This window comes from Olea europaea, chromosome 12 (assembly GCF_002742605.1).
Source record: "Olea europaea var. sylvestris chromosome 12, O_europaea_v1, whole genome shotgun sequence".
Lineage (NCBI taxonomy): Eukaryota > Viridiplantae > Streptophyta > Magnoliopsida > Lamiales > Oleaceae > Olea > Olea europaea.
Window position 1 is genome coordinate 943,943 of NC_036248.1, and position 19,820 is coordinate 963,762.

Sequence of the window (19,820 nt, forward strand, 5' to 3'; positions counted from 1 at the left end):
CACAATAGAGATAAACTTCATTTGAAAATGTTTGGCAACCACTTATCGAAACCAAAGTTTTAAGTTAAACAGCTACATTGGCTGTAAAGAGCAACATCGTTTTTCATGGTTTGCAAACAAAGAAATTGCTAAAATGAATAAGTGTAGAAATATGTCAAAGTGAAGAAATTGCTGAAGAGTTCGGCTCACGTGGGTTCGACGGAGGTAGCGAAAAATGCCGCCGCTGCCGAATGTTGCCTAAATCGTTGTCGGAGATGAGGAATTGTCGCTGGATTTGTCAAAATCACCGTTGGGAATGAACATGAATGAAGGAGGGAAATGGCTATGAGGGTTTTCTAAATTTGGGGAAATTGCTGTGGTTGAAAAAGCTTTTCCCGGTTCAAAGTTAAATTCCTTGTTCATTGATGCCAGGTCAGCAATTAAAAATTGCGTGTAAAAGTCTTGTACAAATGAGTCTGATACTACAGCATAATAAAAAAATAATAATAATAAATTTATTCATATATAATATTTTTTCCTTTCTTCAATATTACTCTACTATGTTTTCATTTTACAGATCCTAGAGTCATGACTCGATACGAAAAAAATAAATATTTTTCTCTCTTTCCTCTACTATTAGGAGTCATTAAAAAATAAAATTGAATCCACCCTTAAGATAACAATTCAAGATGCAATACATTTAAATTATGTATGGCTGTCACGTCAAGAATAAAAATTGAAGGTTGATTATCTAGAAGCAAAAGCTCTTCTACACAAAGTAAGTTACCATAATTTAATAATTATCTCTCTCTCTTTTTTCATGTTTCTTTCTTTCACCTATTCACGAAATTTATTTCTTTCGATTTAAAACTCACCACAAGTGTACGGTTCGTTAACAAGTAGTAGAATGGATTATTAGTCCAAGTATCGATCCCACGAGGATTGAATCAGTTTAAATCAACCTATTATGACCTTAACCGAAACACGAAAGTAAGATATATGTATCGTGATTTAACTAAGGAAGATGTGAACTATGATGCAATTATGAGAGAGAAACTTATACTAAATGCAAAATGACCAGGATGCAATCTACAAGAATTTATAGAATTAATAAATTACTAAAGCACTAGGATCACGAATTCTCAAGCAACACCCGTTCAACTTTTAATTATGCAAATTTGACACACATTCCCACAATTGATGAATCAATATTCCTATCTTAATTTAGTAATCTTTCTTGAGCAATGCCAAACCTATCCCAATATGTGATTTGACTATATCTCTATGACGAATACTTGCATACAGGAATGCATTATGATTTCATGAATATTCAACAATTCACACAAGGCATAGAAGTATATTTATATCCCCTATCGGACCTTGTGATGATTTATACCATGTTGAGCCTATTTTCCTTCTTTCGAATACATAAAACAGGCCACCAAAATCATATAATTACGTGCACAATAATAATATGGAAATAAAAATGTATAAATCATTCAATTCCGGAACATGTGCTTAAATATGTTAAATCTCCAAATCAAAAATCAAAAGTAGTATTGCAAGGTTCATTGATCACCTAGTACAAGAAAAATCTAGCTTAACATACTAGAAATAAGAAAATACAAAAATAGTTGAAGAAACGTCATCACCTGAATCAAGTTTCAATCAATTCTTCAATTGGCGCGATGTTTTCCTCGTATTCTTTCTTCATTTTTTCCTTCAAAATCTCTCTTTTTCTTCTAAAAATGGCGTCCCCTTCATTTTGGTCGAGTTGTTGTTTATATAGGACCCTAAAAATCTTATTTCCATAAAAGTTTCGACGAAATAAGGAAACCGCAGATTCGGCCTCCGAATTGCTCTATGCGACCGCATAGTACATTTCTATGCGATCGCATAGAGTAAAAAATTTTGAGAATTTATTCTCGGGTGGTCTCTATGCGCCTGCATAGAGGGTAGCACTATGCGGTCCAACTATGCAAAAAAATTCATTTTGGTCCTTGAACTTTCGTTCTTCTTCATTTTAGTCCCTTTGCAATTCCTTCTTCTTCCAATCATCTTGTATCGCGTTCGATTTCATACTTAGCATGTTTGCATTCCCGGGTTTCTTTTTAGTTCAACTTTGAATATTTGCATCCTTAGTCCCTGAGCTATCACTTTGCTCCATTTTAGTCATTTTTCTGCTCTTTTCTCCTGAATTCTACCATTTCCATAGAAACACCTACATTGCATGAATTCAACAAGATTAAGTCACAATTTAAATATTTTGCTCGTAATTAAGTCATGTTTGTGATCTAAATAAGTGTGCAAAAACACATTATCAAACCACCCAAACTTGAACTATTATTTGTCCTCAAACAGGATAGTGACTTAATTCTGAACAAACATGACTTAATACCCTGTCGTGGCTCAGGATTGGACTAAGTATTTGACTTTATGAAAATTTATCAGTGCAAAAATGACATCAACCTTTACATGTTAAATGCATGCTTGACGTGTATGTGTGAATTTATGCCAAAAAATAAAATTCATGATGGATTGAGTCTCGATTCCAAGTGGTCAAATGTATCCTCACTCGCTCGAGAGATACACAACCCCCTAAACTTATTCTTTTCCCTCAATTATCCCAAGGTTGTGTTTTAAGATTACAAATTTACATAGCTGTAGTTCTCACTCTCTCGTAGTTTGGATTGATCTCACTATCACAAGTTTACATTTCAACAAGTGACACCGCTCCCGAGTTTGATTGCTTCGACACTCAAGGTTAAAATAGGTTACTTGCCTCACCTCAAGGGTATAGTTTCCTCAACCAGATGTCTAAGGGCTTTTCTTCATGTTTTTATCTCTATTTTGTTATTCTCACTTTCAATTTTTTTCTTTTATATCATCTTCTTATTTGCTTTCTATATAACCCATGAAACGAGTTTTACGCCGGTGACTCCCAAACAAGTTGGCTTTAGGGCATCAGGTTTTTAAACCCTTGCAGGCTTATTCACTCGAGTTATAAAGGCTTGATCAGATGACTTTTTATTAACCTCTTTCCCTGTTACTTTCTATATGACCCCTTTTAGCGAGCTTTAGACCGGTGACTCCCAGACCCGTTGACTTTAGGGCACCAGATTTTAAAATATCCTTACAGGCTTACTTGCTCGAGTCATAAAGACATGAAAAGAAGTGTCTTATTCTCACGATTTAATTTTATGCCCTTATTATTCTAGACATTTAGTTTCCAAAACCATGCCTCAATTTAAGATTTTCACCTAATCTTCACCTCACCGGCTTAGGCAATCCACACAATAAAATTTCATGCATGGAGCCCCTGCTCATCTCAATGCTCCCTATAATAGCTCAACCAATTTCAAACTATCATGAGGTGATTTACATGTAAATTAAATATAGGATTATCATTCTTTTCCTACCTTATGCTCAAAATCCAGTCATTCCCCTAATATGTCAAGCATCAACAGTGTGCATAGATGATGTCAAGTATTTCATCACAAGTATTGGTTTATCTATTCAGCACTATATTCAAAATTTATGAATTATACCAATCCAATAACACATCATAACCGGAAAGGCTATTAAGCCCACACAAGCATGCGAAAGTATAATCAACACTCACTCATCAAGCATACATTATGCAACAATTAGTCAATAATAATGATGGACTGTGAAAATGCAAAATAATTATATGCCGACTATTTTTTTTAAATTATGCCACCATCCCCCAAACTTATACAGTACATTGTCCTCAATGTAAGAATTAAAGTTGAAATGACATAATTTAAAAAGAAAAACAAGAACACAAAATAGCAAAATGAAGTAAACAAGACTCCCCTAATCAATATGGTGATTGTGATGGAAGGCTGGGTCCTGCAGCATCATCTCCAGGAGGGGGAGGAAGGCGGGATAAAATCTCTCTCAATATGTCAGACTGCTGGGTCTACTCCATCTGCATGGCCTGAACCCTGCTCTCCAAGCTCCCTAAACGATCTCATGTCTCATTCACCCGCCACTGTATACCATCCATCCTGCCAACATACATTTCCAATCGCCCATCAAAGGTACTCATCTCTCTTCTCGCTGCAAGGGATTCACTGCTGGCATTGGATGTGAAGTTTCTTGTGATTGTCATATCATTCTGCACCTGTTGGATGGTAGTACTCATTGCTCCAAATGATTGCTGAAGACTCTGCATATCTCGACTGTGTCCTGTCATAGTGGTAAACATCTACCTCAATAACTGGGTATCAATGTCAACCGGTGGTGGAGGAACTTGTGGCATCTCAAAGTTCTCAACTGCTTGTCCTTCCTCAGCCTGTTGCTGTCGGCGTCGCTCATTTTCTAACTTCTGTTGATGTTTAATTCTGGCTCGGTCTTGGGCCTCTAGTGTGAGGCGCTTAATATAAGGACTTGGTTTTTCTGGTGCTTTCCCAGGCTGGACTTGTATGCCTGCAGCTCTACATATCCCACTTATCAAACTTGGGAAAATTAGCGAAGTGTGCCTGTCTCCCCATGTGCCTATAATTTGTATCTGGTTGTAGATGTATGTGGCCAAGTCAATCTTGTTTCCCCGNCCATATCATTCTGCACCTGCTGGGTGGTGGTACTCATTGCTCCAAAAGATTGCTGAAGAGTCTGCATGTCTCGGCTGTTTCCTGTCATAGTGGCACATATCTACCTCAATAACTGGGGTCACCCAGTGGTGGAAGAACTTGTGGCATTTCAAAGTCCTCAGCTGCTTGTCCTTCCTCAACTTATTGCTGTCGGCGTCGCTCGTTTTCTAACTTCTATTGATGTTTGACTCTAGCTCGGTCCTGGGCCTCTAGTGTGAGGCGCTTGATATAGGGACTTGGTTTTTCTGGTGCCTCACCAGGCTAGACTTGTATGCCTGTATTTCTACATATCCGACTTATCAAACTTGGGAAAATCAGCGAGGTGTGCCTGTCTCCCCATGTGCCTATAATGTGTATCTGGTTGTAGATGTAAGTGGCCAAGTCAATCTTGTTTTCTTGAACTAAATGATAGATAAACCCCGCCTTTTGGTCTGTAAATGTCGTCCTATGGGAAATGGGCTCGATGTTGTGGCATATGAATAACCATATGATAGCTATAGATGGGGTGAGATTAATCTGATACCAGTCTGCAGTCGGCAGAGGCCAAGCATTCTCACGTCCCAATAATTCTTCCGCAACCTCAATCCAGTTGAAATTATGTGGGACTGGGACCACATTTGTCCAGGTTAGCTGATAGTAGTCATGAATCACTTCTGGTGAAAGCATAATTCATTTTCCCCAAACCCATGTCTGATGTAGATGATCTGATCCAGGCGTGTTGATTTCTGTATTCAAGTTGGCATAGAACTCTTTCACCAGATTTTTATTTACTGGATGCGGTCTTTCAATCACTTTCTCCCAACCACAGTTGTGGATTAAATAAACCAATTCAAAATTGGGAAAATCTTCCAACTTAACTGGCCTTTCGGGGATGAGTGCCCACTCACGGACAACATTGGCGTAACGGGCTGCTGTGTCTGAAGATAGAAATCTCTTGACACCCTCTTCGGGCTCTCTAGTCTGGGCTGTGCCAGATGTGGAACCAATCTTCTCTTATCCTTTTGATATTATTTTTGGAGGTATCCTGCAAAGGTGCGAAAATAACATTCATTAAACTTCTTGTTGAAAAACAAGAGATGGAATGAGATTAGCAAGGCATGTATTTCACAAATCCCCTAAATTTGCTTCAACATGCATATGTAACATATTGGTGTGCAATCTTCAAAACATGATATTCAAGATAGTGTAAATAGTGTGCCAATATGAAAAACTAAGGAACTAGGCCTAAATATGCACATTTGAAAAATTGGACTTATAACCGAGTGCGCATGTTCGGCCCCAAACATCATCGAAAATATCAAAATTTTCCCGAGCAATCTCTGGGCACATGAAAGTATTCAATGAGGTCTAGTATATACTCAAATTTCAAATCAATTGGACTTCGTTTGGTGTGTCAAATGATGGTGTAAACTAGGTAACGTAGGGTGCCTTGACATGCCGTGACCTAGCCATGTGCCTACGTGTTGCAAAATGGATTTGATGTTTGACATGTCCTTTCATGTGTATGTGCATCTGGTAATATGCAAACTTCTAAGAAACATGCTCAAGAACGTATAAGGAATGCAAAATAACAACATACACACAAGCTGAGCTCAAAACATCCAAATTGTGTCAAGTGACCCATGATCAAGTGCGCACTTTCACCCCCGGATATCATCGAGAAAAATCGAATTTTTCTTGAGCAACCTCTGAGCATATGAAAGTATGTAATGTGGAGTGGCACATATTCAAATTTCATGCCCATTGGATGTCATACGGGTACTTAACTCAAGGGAAGAAGTGAGTGCTGTGAAGTGACGTGAACCTAACATGGGTGCCTACATGTGCGTGGTTGGTGAGTGAGTGCTTCCAGCTAAATTTCTCATTCAATCACAATGTGTATGTTAGTTTATATATTCAGATTTTCAAATGCGGGATTTCACATATTGCACAACAAACTTCACTTAGGCAATTTATCGAACATGTTGTGTGCAATATATTCAACTCCATTCTATTAATACTTGGCAAAGTGTAATAACCCTCAATGCATAAACACAAATCAATGCCATAAACCAAGCCTACTTACACCCTTTCAACTCGATTCCCAATTGTAAATTGTGAGTAATTACAAACCAAAGTCTAAATGAGGAGAAGGAATAAAGCTCATACCTTTTTCGCCTTGGGTTTTTCCGATAAATTCGTGAATGATTGAAGAAATGAAGGAGGGTCTAGGAATGTTTTTGGGTGTGTGCATGTAAGATGGGAATTTTTGGACCTAGGGTTTGAGGGAGAAATGTGAGAGGGAAATGGGGGGAAGTGATTCAGAGTGAGCCAGTCATGGCTTAAGTCCATGACCGGATCACTAATATGTGGCCGCATAGTTGTGTCCTATGCAGTCGCCTAGTGATATAATTTGTCCCCCTTTTGTTTCGGTTGGTGTCTATGCGATCGCATATACACTTTTTTTTTTAATTTCAAAACAAAACAAAACATAATGAAATATAAAAAATTATTTTCCCTCTTTGAATTCTCTAGTACACATTTGCCCTTTAAATTTTTGAAAACATCAATTTGTAGTGAAATGCGTGAATTATACTCCCAATCACCCAAAACCATTTCAAACTTATCGAACATGTGTTCAATGCCTAGGAATTTATGTGGACGATACTTAGATTCTATTGACATGTATGGATGAACGATGACCTAAAAAAATTGCAAATGCGAAAATTAAACAACTCCTAAAATAATATAAAAAGTAAAATAAATCAAAAGATACAGTGGATTGCCTCCCACCCAGCGTTAGGTTGTAGTCGATAGCTCGACTTTACTATATTGTATCATTCTGGTGGTCTAAGATGAACGGTAGACTTTTCCTTTGAGAAATTGCCGCTCCAATAGTGTTTCAAACGCTGTCCATTGACCTTAAATGTCCCCTTATTGTCATGAGTGATCTCAACTTCCCCATGTGGAAATACCTGTGTAATAGTATAGGGACCAGACCGTCTCAATCGCAACTTTCCTGGAAACAGCTTAAGCCTAGAGTTGTAGAGTAACACTTTTTGCCCCACTTTAAATTCACGCCTCTGAATATGCATATCATGCCACTTCTTGCTGCATCCTTTATAGAGTCTTGAATTTCCGTCGGCCTCCATTCTGAGCTCATCCAGTTCATTAAGTTGTAATAGACATTTTTCACCTGCAGCCTTCAAGTCCAAATTCAATTTCTTCATTGCCCAATAAGCAAAGTGTTCTATCTCAAGAGGTAAGTGGCATGCCTTCCCGAAAACCAGTCAATATGGTGACATTCCTATAGGAGTCTTGAATGCAGTCCTATAGGCCCACAAGGCGTCGTCCAGCTTCTTAGACCAATCTTTTCATGAAGAGCTTACTTGACTTCAAGTATTCGCTTTAATTGCGTATTGGACACTTCAACCTGTCTACTGGTTTGAGGATGATATGCAGTGGCTACATGATGTTTAACGCCATATTTAGTCAACAACTGTTCAAATTGGCGATTGCAGAAATGTTTGACCCCGTCACTGATTATAGCTCTCGGTGTGCCAAAGCGAGTGAAAATATTTTTCTTTAGAAAATCAACACCACCTTCCCATCGTTGATAGGCAATGCAACGGCTTCTACCCACTTTGATACGTAATCCATAGCCACCAATATGTACTGATTAGAGAATGATAGGGAAAATGGCCCCATAAAGTCGATCCCCCAGACGTCGAATAGTTCCACCACCGAGATACTGTTCAGACGCGTTTCGTTTCTCCTGGATATATTACCGCTGCGTTGACATCAGTCACATCTTTTCACGAATTTAAAGGCATCCTTAAACTACGTAGGCCAGTAAAAACCTGACTAAAGGATCTTTACTGCTATTTTTGAAGCACCAAAATGCCCTGCGTATATAGATGAATGACAATGTTCTAGTATTAAGGACAATTCTTCCTCAGGTACGCAACGACGAACGATTTGATCAGCTTCTCACTTGTATAGAATGGGATTCTCCCAAAAATAATACTTCAACTCAGTGAAAAATGTCTTCTTTGGGTGATTTGAGTAATCTGGCAGAATGATAGACCTGGCTAAGTAGTTAACTATGTCAGCATACCAGGGTACCTCCCCCACATCGAAAATCTGTTCATCTGGGGAGACTTCATTAATTTCCACGATCTCTGTCTGCTCTATGGTCTCGAGTCGAGACAAGTGGTCTACTACCACGTTTTCACCGCCCTTCTTATCCCTGATTTCCAGATCAAACTCTTGAAGCAGCAGTATCCAACGAATGAGATATGGCTTAGCATCCTTCTTTTCCATTAAGTATTTGATAGCAGCGTGATCTGTGTAAACGATGACCTTTGACCACCCCACAAGATATGATGGAAATTTGTTAAAGGCATAGAGTACAGCAATGAGCTCTTTCTCTGTAGTGGCATAGTTTAATTAAGCGTCGTTCAAGGTCTTACTTGCATAGTAGATTACGTGAAATGTCTTATTTCTCTGTTGTCCCAATACGGCCCCATCAGCAAAATCACAGGCGTCGCACATTAATTCAAATGGCAGGTTCCAATCTGGTATGATGATCTCTTTCAAGGTATTAAAAGCCATCAAACACTCATCTGTGAACTCAAATGTGAATTCCTTCATCAACAAACAGCAAAGTGGTTTAGTAATTTTTGAGAAATCCTTAATGAACCTTCCGTAGAACCCGGCACGCCTAAGGAAGCTACGAACACCTTTCACTCATGTTGGTGGCGGTAATTTCTCGATCACCTGAATCTTTGCTCTGTCCACCTTAATACCCTTTGCTGAGATTCTGTGTCCTAACACAATGCCCTCGTGTACCATAAAGTGACATTTTTCCCAATTCAATACCAAGTTAGTCTCTATACACCGCTGTAACACAAAACTCAGATGCTCCTAACACTCATTAAACCAAGACCTAAACACTGAGAAGTCGTCCATGAATACCTCGATGAATTTCTCAATCATATCAGAAAAGATGGCCATCATGCAGCACTGAAAGGTGGCAGGGGCATTGCACAAACCAAAGGGCATCCTACAGTATGCAAAGGTACCATAGGGGCATGTGAAAGTTGTCTTCTCCTGGTCGTCAGGTGCTACTGGAATCTGATTATACCCGGAGTACCCATCCAGAAAACAGTAATGTGAGTGCCATGCTAGTCTCTCCAACATCTGATCAATGAACGGTAGTGGAAAATAATCCTTTCGAGTAGAAGCGTTTAGTTTGCGGTCATCGATGCAAACTCTCCATCCAGTCACTGTTCTTGTAGGAATCAACTCATTTTTCTTGTTTTGCATCACTGTGATACCTCCCTTCTTTGGAACAACCTGCACTGGACTGATCCATGCACTATTTGATATTGGGTAGATGATGCCTGCATCGAGCAACTTTAATACCTCAGCCCGAACCACTTCCTTCATGTTTGGATTCAATCTCCGTTGACCATTAATGTTTGGCTTGAAATTTTCCTCCATGAGTATTTTGTGCATGCATAGCGACGGACTGATCCCCTTGATATCTGCAATTGACCATCCAATGACTGTTTTATTCTTCCTCAGCACCCGAAGTAGTCTCTCTTCCTCCAATTCACTGACAGTATTTGAAATAATAATTGGGAGTGTAAAAGACTCCCCCAAGTAAGCATATCGAAAGTGTGGTGACAATTGTTTGAGTTCCAACTTGGGAGGTTGTCGAATAGATGGCACTGACTTTGTAGTCCTAGTTCCCAGTTCTTCGAAGTGACGCTTGCGCATGTATGGTAGATTAGTTTCCAAAAGTCGTGCACATGTTTCAATCTCACTTGAATCAGTGTGAGTGGACTGAAAATGTGCAATGCATGCCTCGTATGCATCGGAAGGATGATGTAGCCGAAATGTATCTTGAATTATTCTATCAATTACCTCGATCTAGAAACAGCTATCTGACTCAGTGGAAAATCTTATTGCCTTGAACAGTTGAAAGAGATCTGTTCTTCGCCAAGCCTCAATATAAGATGCCCTTTCTGAACATCGACAATCCCTCTTCTAGTAGCTAAGAAGGGTCACCCCAATATGAGTGGAACATCCTTATCTTCCTCCATATCTAAAGTGAGAAAATCGGCTGAAAATATAAACTTTTCTACTTTTACCAACACGTCTTTAATGATCCTTCTTAGATGTGTAAGGGATCGATCTACTAACTGTAGGGTTACTGTTGTGGCTTTAGCTTCTCCCAAGCCGAGTTTCCTGAAAACAGAGGGAGGCATCAAATTAATACTTGCACCTAAATCACACAAAGTATTATCAAAATGACAATTTTCAATAGTGCAAGGTACAGTAAAGCTCCCTGGATCCTTTAGTTTTGGAGGCAGCTTTTTCTGGATTCTGGCACAGCATTCCTCCGTTAGCATCACTGTTTCATTTTCTTCTATCTTTCGCTTGTTAGAGAGGATATCCTTTAGGAATTTTGCATAACTCGGCATCTAAACAAGTGCCTCAGCAAATGGGAAGTTGATGTTGAGTTTCTTGAAGACTTCAAGAAATTTACTATATTGTTGATCCAATTTGTGCTTTTTCAACCTCTGCGGGAATAGAATAGGTGGCTCATGAGGGTTGATAGAGTTGGTAGCTGTAACCCGTGGTGTATTGAAACTCTTCTTGGCAACATCCCCTGTTGTTTGTTTAGTCTGTTCCACAATCTCGTCATCTGAGGTAGGCGTTGATTCCTTGCTAGCTATCGGTCTTTTTACATGTATCTCCGGTAGTTGTACTCCACTTCTGGTTGTTACAGCTTTTGCGTGCTCCTTAGAATTGATTTCAGTGTTGCTGGGTAGGTTTCTTGGTGCTCTACCTGTCATGGAGATTACCATCTATCCCATTTGCGTCTCCAAATTTTTGATTGCAGCACTTTGGTCTTGGAGAGTTGCATCTATCTTTCGCATAAACTGGTTGTTGGCCTCCATGTACTGATTAGTCATTGCCATGAACTTCTCAAACATCTATTCCAATGGTGGCTTTTTATCCTGCTATTGAAATTGATCTTGTGGTCTGTTTTGATTTTGGTTACTCCATGAGAAGTTTGGTTGTTTTCTCCAGCCTGATTGGAGGTTTCCCAATGTGGATTGTTCTGTTGGCGTTGACCCCATTGCACAAAATCTGCATATTCGATCCTCAGCGTGAGAATTGGACAGTTGACAGTATTGTGGTCTGCTCCAAATTTTTCACAGCTTGGCTTCTTGACTTGTTTTGCATTGGCGGTTTGTGAAATGCTCTGAACCTTATGGAACAAGGAGTCTATCTTTGCGGATAATGCTAAGTAAGTATCTACTTCATAAACCCCCGACGTTCTCTTCTGAACCACTGGATCTGTAGACCACATGGCTGAAGTTGTAGCCATTCTCTCAAACAGTTCCCATGCTCTGTCAATTGTTCTCGTGGAGATTGACCCGTCGGATGATAAATCCACCATGCTCTGGAAGGATGGAAGTAATCCAGTGTAGAAAAATCAGATTTGTGTCTTTTTATCAAAGCCATGCTGAGGACACTTCCTTAACATATTTTTGAAGTAATTTTAGGCCTCTTCAAATGATTCGGACTCGCCTTGTTTGAATATAGATATGTGTATGTGGATTCTCATTAGCCATCTCGTGGTATTGATGTCCATTCTGAAATAGTTGAATTACATTTGTTTTCAGCTGGAAGTTCGGTTGCTCAAATGGAGGATACACAATGCTAGATTGACTCTGAACCACCAACGGTGCCATGAAGTCCCCAAGCACCATATTTCCTTCATCTTCAACCCCCACGCCTTCGTTGAGTTGAATTATCGGACGATTTTGCTCGTTACCCATCTGTTGTTGATGTTTTTAGTCTTTTTGAATTTGTTGTGCTGCTCTTGCTTCTCTTTGCCTGTGACGAAATGTGCGTTCGATCTCTGGATCAATGGGAACCAAATCTCGATCAAGTGCTCTTTGCATACAAGCCCTGAGATAGTAAAAATAGCACAAAATTAAATTAAAGTAAACAATAAACTAAGTCTAGTAAGCTAACTACTACTAATCTAGGTAAGTTCGAATTAGTGTCACAATAGATAAAATTAAACTAAATTTCAATCTCCGACAACGGCGCCAAAAACTTGTTCACGAAATTTATTTATTTCGATTTAAAACCTACCGCAAGTGTACAGTTCGTTAACAAGTAGTAGAACGGATTATGAGTCCAAGTATCGATCCCACAAGAATTGAATTAGTTTAAATCAATCTATTATGACCTTAACCGAAACACGAAAGTAAGATGCATGTATTGTGATTTAACTAAGGAAGATGTGAACTATGATGCAATTATGAGAAAGAAACTTATACTAAATGCAAAATGACCTGAATGCAATCTATAAGAATTTATGGAATTAATGAATTACTAAAGCACTAGGATCACGAATTCCCAAGCAACACCCGTTCAAATTTTAATTATGCAAATTTGACACACATTCCCACAATTAATGAATCAATATTCCTATCTTAATTTAGCAATCTCTCTTGAGCAATGCCAAACCTATCCCAATATGTGATTCGACTATATCTCTATGACGAATATTAGCATACAGGAATGCATTATGATTTCATGAATACTCAACAATTCACACGAGGCATAGAGGTATATTTCTATTTCCTATCGTACCATGTGATGATACCATGTCGAGCCTATTTTTCTTCTTTCGAATGCAGAAAACAGGCCACCAAGATCATATAATTACGTGCATAATAATAATATGAAAATAAAAACGTATAAATCATTCAATTCCAAAACATGTGCTTAAATATGTCAAATCTCCAAATCAAAAATCAAAATTAGTATTACAAGGTTCATCGATCTCTTAGTCCATGAAAAATCTAGCCTAACATACTAAAAAGAAGAAAATAAAAAAATAGTTGAAGAAACGTTATCACCCGAATCAAGTTTCAATCAATTCTTCAATTGGTGCAATGTTTTCCTCTTGTTCTCTCTTCGTTTTCTCCTTCAAAATCTCTCTTTTTCTTCTAAAAATGGCATCCCTTTCGTTCTGGTCGAGTTTTTGTTTATATAGGACCCTAAAAATCTTGTTTCCATAAGAGTTTCAGCGAAATAAGGAAACTGCAGATTCGGCCTCCGAATTGCTCTATGCGACCGCATAGTACATTTCTATGTGGTCGCATAGAGTAAAATTTTTTGAGAATTTATTCTCGGGTGGTCTCTATGCAGCCGCATAGAGGGACCGCACTATGCTACCAACTATGCGAAAAAATCCATTTTGGTCCTTGAACTTTCATTCTTCTTCATTTTAGTCCCTTTGCAATTCCTTCTTCTTCCAATCATCTTGTATCGCGTTCGAATTCATACTTAGCATGTTCGCATTCCCAGGTTGCTTTTTAGTTCAACTTTGAATATTTGCGTCCTTAGTCCCTCAACTATCACTTTGCTCCATTTTAGTCATTTTTCGGCTCTTTTCTCCTGAATTCCACCATTTTCATATAAACACCTACATTGCATGAATTCAACGAGATTAAGTCACAATTTAAACAATTTACTTGTAATTAAGTTATGTTTGTGATCTAAATAAGTGTGCAAAAACACATTTATTATCACTCTATCATGATTTTTTTTTCTCCTATTAAAAATGCTTTAAAGATGAAATTTAAATTATAGACATACCTCTATCTATTTATTAGACGTTAATGTCACATAAATCTAAATCTTTCTATTTAGAAGCTACCTATATTACAATTCATAAAATGCATTGAAGTTGTACTTTTGTTCAATTTATATAAAATTGGATTAAAACTAATTTGATTAGGTGTTTGTGTCAACCCAACTTTCTTATAGAGACGGATAATATAAAATAATTCTACTCAATTTAAATTAAGTTTTACAAATGAAATGTTGCAATTCATTAAAGGATCTTAATTTAGGATTAAGAGGGGCAACGTCAGCTAAATCTCTATAGTTACTCTGGAATAACCAAATCAATATGAATCTTTAAGAGCTTAATCACATGGAACCCTTAGCTAGGCAAATACCAATGGTCATTATAATCCCATTTCATACTATTTCGAGTTTTTGTCAACTTATAGTTTAGAATGTAGGATCTTGATTCAAAGGTTATATGTAAATGTATAGTTAAAATTCATGTAAGATCTTGATTGTAGCTTGATTCGATGAACGAATAAATATAATTTTGTAACGTTCTCTTAGTTCTTGTTCTACTTCTATCCCTAGGACTTTTATGTATTTGTACATGGAGAAATAATTTAAAATCCTTTTACCATGTTTAAACCATGAATCCTGATATATGTACAATATTTGTTGACAATATCCTATTTGCCATCATCATATTAATACATTTTAAAAACTGTTTTCTACATCACTGACTTGAATTTTGACAACGGACTATTGTCAACCAATGTTTTACACATAGCTTTATTTTTAAACCATTGCAACATAATCATTATTTTAAAAAGAGGAAATTACTAGAAATGTCAACTTTCATATATCCATTTGCAAATATGTCCACCATTGCAAATTGTTGCAAAAATGTCCATTTTGAAATAATTTAGACCAAAATACACTTGTTAACAATTTATAATTCTACACAAAAACAAAAATGAACATTTTTGTAATTACAAATTTTATTGACCAATAAAATTTTGATACATAACCTACCCTATTAATTTCAAACGTGTACACGTCAAATCACAATAAATGTTATTTTTCTTATTGACATAGAAATGTCGAAAACTACATTTCAACTGTAGAGAAATGTCATGTTTGGAATGAAATGTCATTCTAGACATCTAATATGTCGAGAACTACATTTGAATTGTCAAGAAGATGTAATTTTGTGATTTGACATATATACTTATGAAATATAAGTAAATGGGGTTCAAATATCGAGAACATCATTTCTACATTTAATGAAAAAATGAAGCAATTAATTTGAAAAGTGAACATTTTTGAATTGACACTCATAAAATTGGATATTTTTTAAAACACCCCTTTTAAAAATTTACTGACGATCTTATTGGTATCATAAATAGTTGGAAAAGTAAGTTCGCTTATTTGAGAAAATAAAATGTGTTCTTCGTTCAACACAAACTTAAAATAGTAATTACATCGGATTATATTTGATAGAAATTTTAGCAAATAAAAATGTAACTAGCCTGTGCATATTACTGTGAGCTCTCCAACAATTTCTTAAAGAAACTTTTCCAATCCGAAACCTTGTCATCTCCATTTACCACCTGTTGAAAATAGAGACAATAATAAATAATTATGACAAAGTATTTTAACTTACCCAGTTGAATGCATAATAACCAGTGAATATTAACTACCTAGGGTCTCCATAACAGTCAAAATAAATTCATCAAGAGTTCACTAAACCTCAAAGACGAGTCCTTTCTGTGGGACAGCATCAAGAGCTTCCACGCATAGAAAGGCTGCATCTTCCTTGCTAAGACTTCCCTTTGCAGCACTGCCCTGTTCCACCAGAATAAACATTCTAACGAGATCACCAAGAATACATAAATATGTTGATATTGTTAACAGAATAGACATTCAATAATGAAATGAACACAGTTCCTAAATTTATTAGGAAAAAAGCTTCATTTCTAATGTTGATAAACACCGGTTGAGCAGATTTTCTGTATCAACCAACTGAATGAGGAAAATATATCACGAGTACCTCTTCAAAGCTGAAGCCTTGCTTCCCTACACGGTTATTCTTTAGAAACCCAGTTCTGATGATGGTATAAGGGATTCCAGAGGCCTTCACCATGCTTTCATCTTGCTCTGCTAATTTTCTTGCATTGCTATTCATCATTGCTTGAATTCCACTAGTATTTCTATAGACAGACAACTAAAAACTTACCAAAATTGTAATCTAAACATATGTTATTTTGTGGTCACATAGTTCATCCATAGGATGCACATTAGGGATACCTGAGATAACAGGATCACGTGTTGTAAACCTTTCCACCTATCAACATTAGTTAGAAATCCTTCCTGCATATATGCATAGGTTCGTCAAATAGTACATCACGTAAACACTGAGATAAAGAATACGTCTATATTGAACATTAGAAAAAGGTTGTTAACTATTAATTTTGTCTGGTAATGTTCACGCAATCATAGTTGTGAAAAAGTAATAGGAGAATACAATGCCATATATCATGGGCGGATCCAGGGACGAGCTGGACCGTGCTACAACCTGTCCCTTCGGTCCAAATGTCCATTAAAAAAAAAAATTAAGTAAAATATATATATTTTTTAGGTGCAATATTTTACTTTTTTTTATACGTATTAGCCCGTATTGAATTTTTTCCTAGATCTGCCACTGGCCATATATTATATAAAAACCACTTTGAGGTTCCCTCTGAATTCTGAAATCAGGGAGTCACTGCAAAGAAATCTGGAAATTACGAAGGAAGTTTTGAGTTCATATTAGTCATGGGTAGAGCACCGAAAATAAAGTCTAGGAGATCTAATCCTCCATTGAAGAATACAAGTATGAGTGCTGCACTTTTTCTACAGAAATTAATTAAAACAGAACAAAAAGTGAAAATATAGATGGAGTAGAGAATTGCATACATTTGGGCAAATCACTGCACGGACGCCTCTTAGTGCCTTCTTTAGAATTGTATTATTCTTGACATCTCCAGCTATAGACTTTGAAATAATGATAAATCACATAAGACTTGAGAAAGATTGCCAACAAATATAGCAAACAACTATATCAACAAAAGAAAAATGTAGAATTTTACAATATAAATGCACCAACCTCAACATAAGTACCAAAGGCTTCCATAGCAGCCCGCTTATCCTTTACCAATGCTTTAACTCGAACTCGTTTGACAATCAGGGACAGTATAATCATCTGCAGAAGTTAAAGACCTTGAAACTGAAGTTCATGCATCAGAAAACTGAGTTGCTCACAAGATGAAGAAACCAATCTTGGGGAACATATTAGTGGCTTATTTTGTTAGTTGCACTGTCCAGAATTGGATACTAACAAAGAACAAATATAAACTACAGCATTGTCCATTGTGCTCTTCAGTAGTTGGTACCAAATATGCTCTAACTGGAAATTACAGTTGCCATGAAGTCTGAAGTGCAGATTATTAAAGACTAGATTTAAAAATAAATATATTTGTCCCTCTTCTAGCATCTTAAAGCTTTTAAATGAGATAGTTCTACATGGTATATAGAAGATAAAGGTCTTGGATTTGAGTTGCGTTGCTATCCATTGAAGAAATTCATGCAGTTGTCAAACTTTTGAAGGAAAAAAAATGTCCGCCCCTCACGTGGAGCATGTTGAAGACTGAATTTAAGTAAATAAGCATATCTCTTCTCAATCGGCTTAATTTTTTAAGATTTAGTTACGAGTTACACATAATAATTTTAACAAGAAACTGGAAATCCATTGCATAACCCACCTGACCAATTTCATTATCTCCATCAGTCACTAATACTGCATCTCTAACTTCATCATCTCCTCCTGTTTCAAAAAATCAAAGAAAAAGAATCGCCATCCTCAATACAAAGCAATTGTACAAAATATGTTCAATATAAATGTTATTCTTATGGAAAAATTACCTCTAGGCTCATCTTCTTCCAATGAGGTTCCATCTTTAGGGAGGAGATCAGGTGCCCCGTACCATTTTCTCAACTTTGGACCCCCTAAAAGGAACACGAAATGGCTTATTCGTACAACCAGGGTTACAAGTGATTAAGCAAGGAGTAGCATACCTTCAATGTAATCGAGAATTTGGTCCATGACATTAAGTTTCTTCTTGGATGAGAAGCAAAAGGGGGAAGAATGCTTTTCGACGCGCGACAATATGAAAGATGGGTTTATCTTCTGGCAATGTAGAGAGCGAGTGATGATTTCATAAGAGTGGAGACGGGGCAGAGACGAAGAAGTTGAATAGGCCATTGATTTTGGGGGTGGATTTTCGAGTCAAGCTCAAGCAGCTCTTATCCTCTTGTTTTCTTCTCCCCTCCAACTGTTGCGTTTTGAGGGGCCCAAACCCGCTTATTCATCTATTTTCACCTCAATAATGCTACAAGTCCAAAGATAGATGACAAAATAGGTTGACAAAGACACGTGTACAATATACATGAAAGGAAACTAGATGGTGCTGATTAAAAAATCAAAAAGTGGGCCCTATAATTGTCATCAATATTCATTTCTATTTCATACAATAACATAAAGGAACTGACAATTATTTTATTTATTCAATTTCAAAAACATTTTGAAATCGACTCATTTCTCTCACCTTCACCACCAATTTCCCCCAAAATCGAACCCTACCAGCCACTCTCCTCATTTCCTCCAAAATATTCACCTCCGGTAGGCACGTTTTTTAGCTTCAGTCGTACAGGCGCTTGTAGTAGTAGAGTTACTTTGGGTGAATCATTTATCGCGACACGGGACATCCTTCCCTTCAACTGAGTCATTTGGTTTGTCCATGTATTTTGGTTTAGAGATATTTGTTCCTTTTTTTTCATGATTAGCGTTCCTTCGGTTGAAATTAATTTAAGCAGGACAAGGGAAAATAGGTTGTTTGAATGCATATAAGTCCTCTCTTTGCATTGCTTTTTATTTGATTTTTCGTTCAAGCATTTTTGTGTTACATTTGATTATGAATGTATTTGAAATTTGAAGGCCCCCTTTTTTCTTTTCTTTTTTGATTCACAATTTTTTTTATTCACTGTTTTTTCTTTATACAAATACAATTTCTCGTCAATTTGACATGGGCAATCTCCCTAGTTGTTTTTTCAATTCACATTCTTGGATTTGAAACTGTGTTTAGGGTCGGGGATTGAATGATGTTGTGAATGAAGATTTGAAATGCGTGTTATCTCCATATTCTCCTGCCACCTATTTCTTTTCCGTGTCTGTTTTACGCTGTGAAGGGTATTGATTTGCTATAGTTATTATGTCATGTATGAGATGGTTTCAGTCTTCTGATGTATGATGGTTTGTAATGTATTCAGCAACGCAAAATGCCAGGTAAAAACTCCGAAGTTTGCCACGGTTGTAGGAGCGTTGGACACTTCTTCGGCAATTGTCCAATAAAACGTCGATGTCCACGTTGTGAACATGGATTTCAGAAGTTTTTCGAAGTTGAAAAGGACACTATTAATAAAGGAAAAATTTTTAAATATTACAGTGAAAAGTGTGGGTTTCGAAATTGGTGTAAAGAA

At 37.1% G+C, this 19,820-nt stretch overlaps 2 protein-coding genes across 3 annotated transcripts; both read right to left on the reverse strand.

Annotated features, from left to right (window-relative positions):
• Positions 1–7,411: 7,411 nt before the first annotated feature.
• On the reverse strand, positions 7,412–7,804 carry LOC111405035. Its single transcript, XM_023033727.1, has one exon. The coding sequence runs from the start codon at positions 7,802–7,804 to the stop codon at positions 7,412–7,414; it is 393 nt and encodes a 130-aa protein (XP_022889495.1).
• Positions 7,805–15,649: 7,845 nt separating this feature from the next.
• LOC111405075 (NAD(P)H azoreductase-like) lies at positions 15,650–18,628 on the reverse strand. 2 transcript variants are annotated; one of them, XM_023033769.1, is made up of 9 exons: positions 18,360–18,628; positions 18,207–18,290; positions 18,047–18,108; positions 17,392–17,487; positions 17,202–17,279; positions 16,554–16,616; positions 16,297–16,470; positions 15,947–16,091; positions 15,650–15,856 (listed from the first exon to the last, which is right to left on the reverse strand). In XM_023033769.1, exons 1-8 carry the CDS (start codon positions 18,544–18,546, stop codon positions 15,990–15,992), a joined length of 846 nt encoding a protein of 281 aa, XP_022889537.1. In that variant the 5' UTR covers positions 18,547–18,628; the 3' UTR covers positions 15,650–15,856; positions 15,947–15,989. The 2 variants fall into 2 exon arrangements, with proteins under 2 accessions (XP_022889537.1, XP_022889536.1); XM_023033768.1 differs by having other exon boundaries at positions 15,996–16,091; positions 18,360–18,627.
• Positions 18,629–19,820: the final 1,192 nt, after the last annotated feature.

What these genes read in the sequence shown, in the direction of transcription:
- LOC111405035 (XM_023033727.1), bottom strand. Translation starts at nt 7,804, where the DNA reads ATGAAGAAATTGAATTTGGACTTGAAGGCTGCAGGTGAAAAATGTCTA.
- LOC111405075 (XM_023033768.1), bottom strand. Translation starts at nt 18,546, where the DNA reads ATGGCCTATTCAACTTCTTCGTCTCTGCCCCGTCTCCACTCTTATGAA. An exon ending in GTGCAGTGATTTGCCCAAAT is followed by an intron (nt 16,617 to 17,201) that starts GTATGCAATTCT and finishes GCATATATGCAG; the next exon opens with GAAGGATTTCTAACTAATGT. An exon ending in AGAAAGGACTCGTCTTTGAG is followed by an intron (nt 15,857 to 15,995) that starts GTTTAGTGAACT and finishes TATTTTCAACAG; the next exon opens with GTGGTAAATGGAGATGACAA.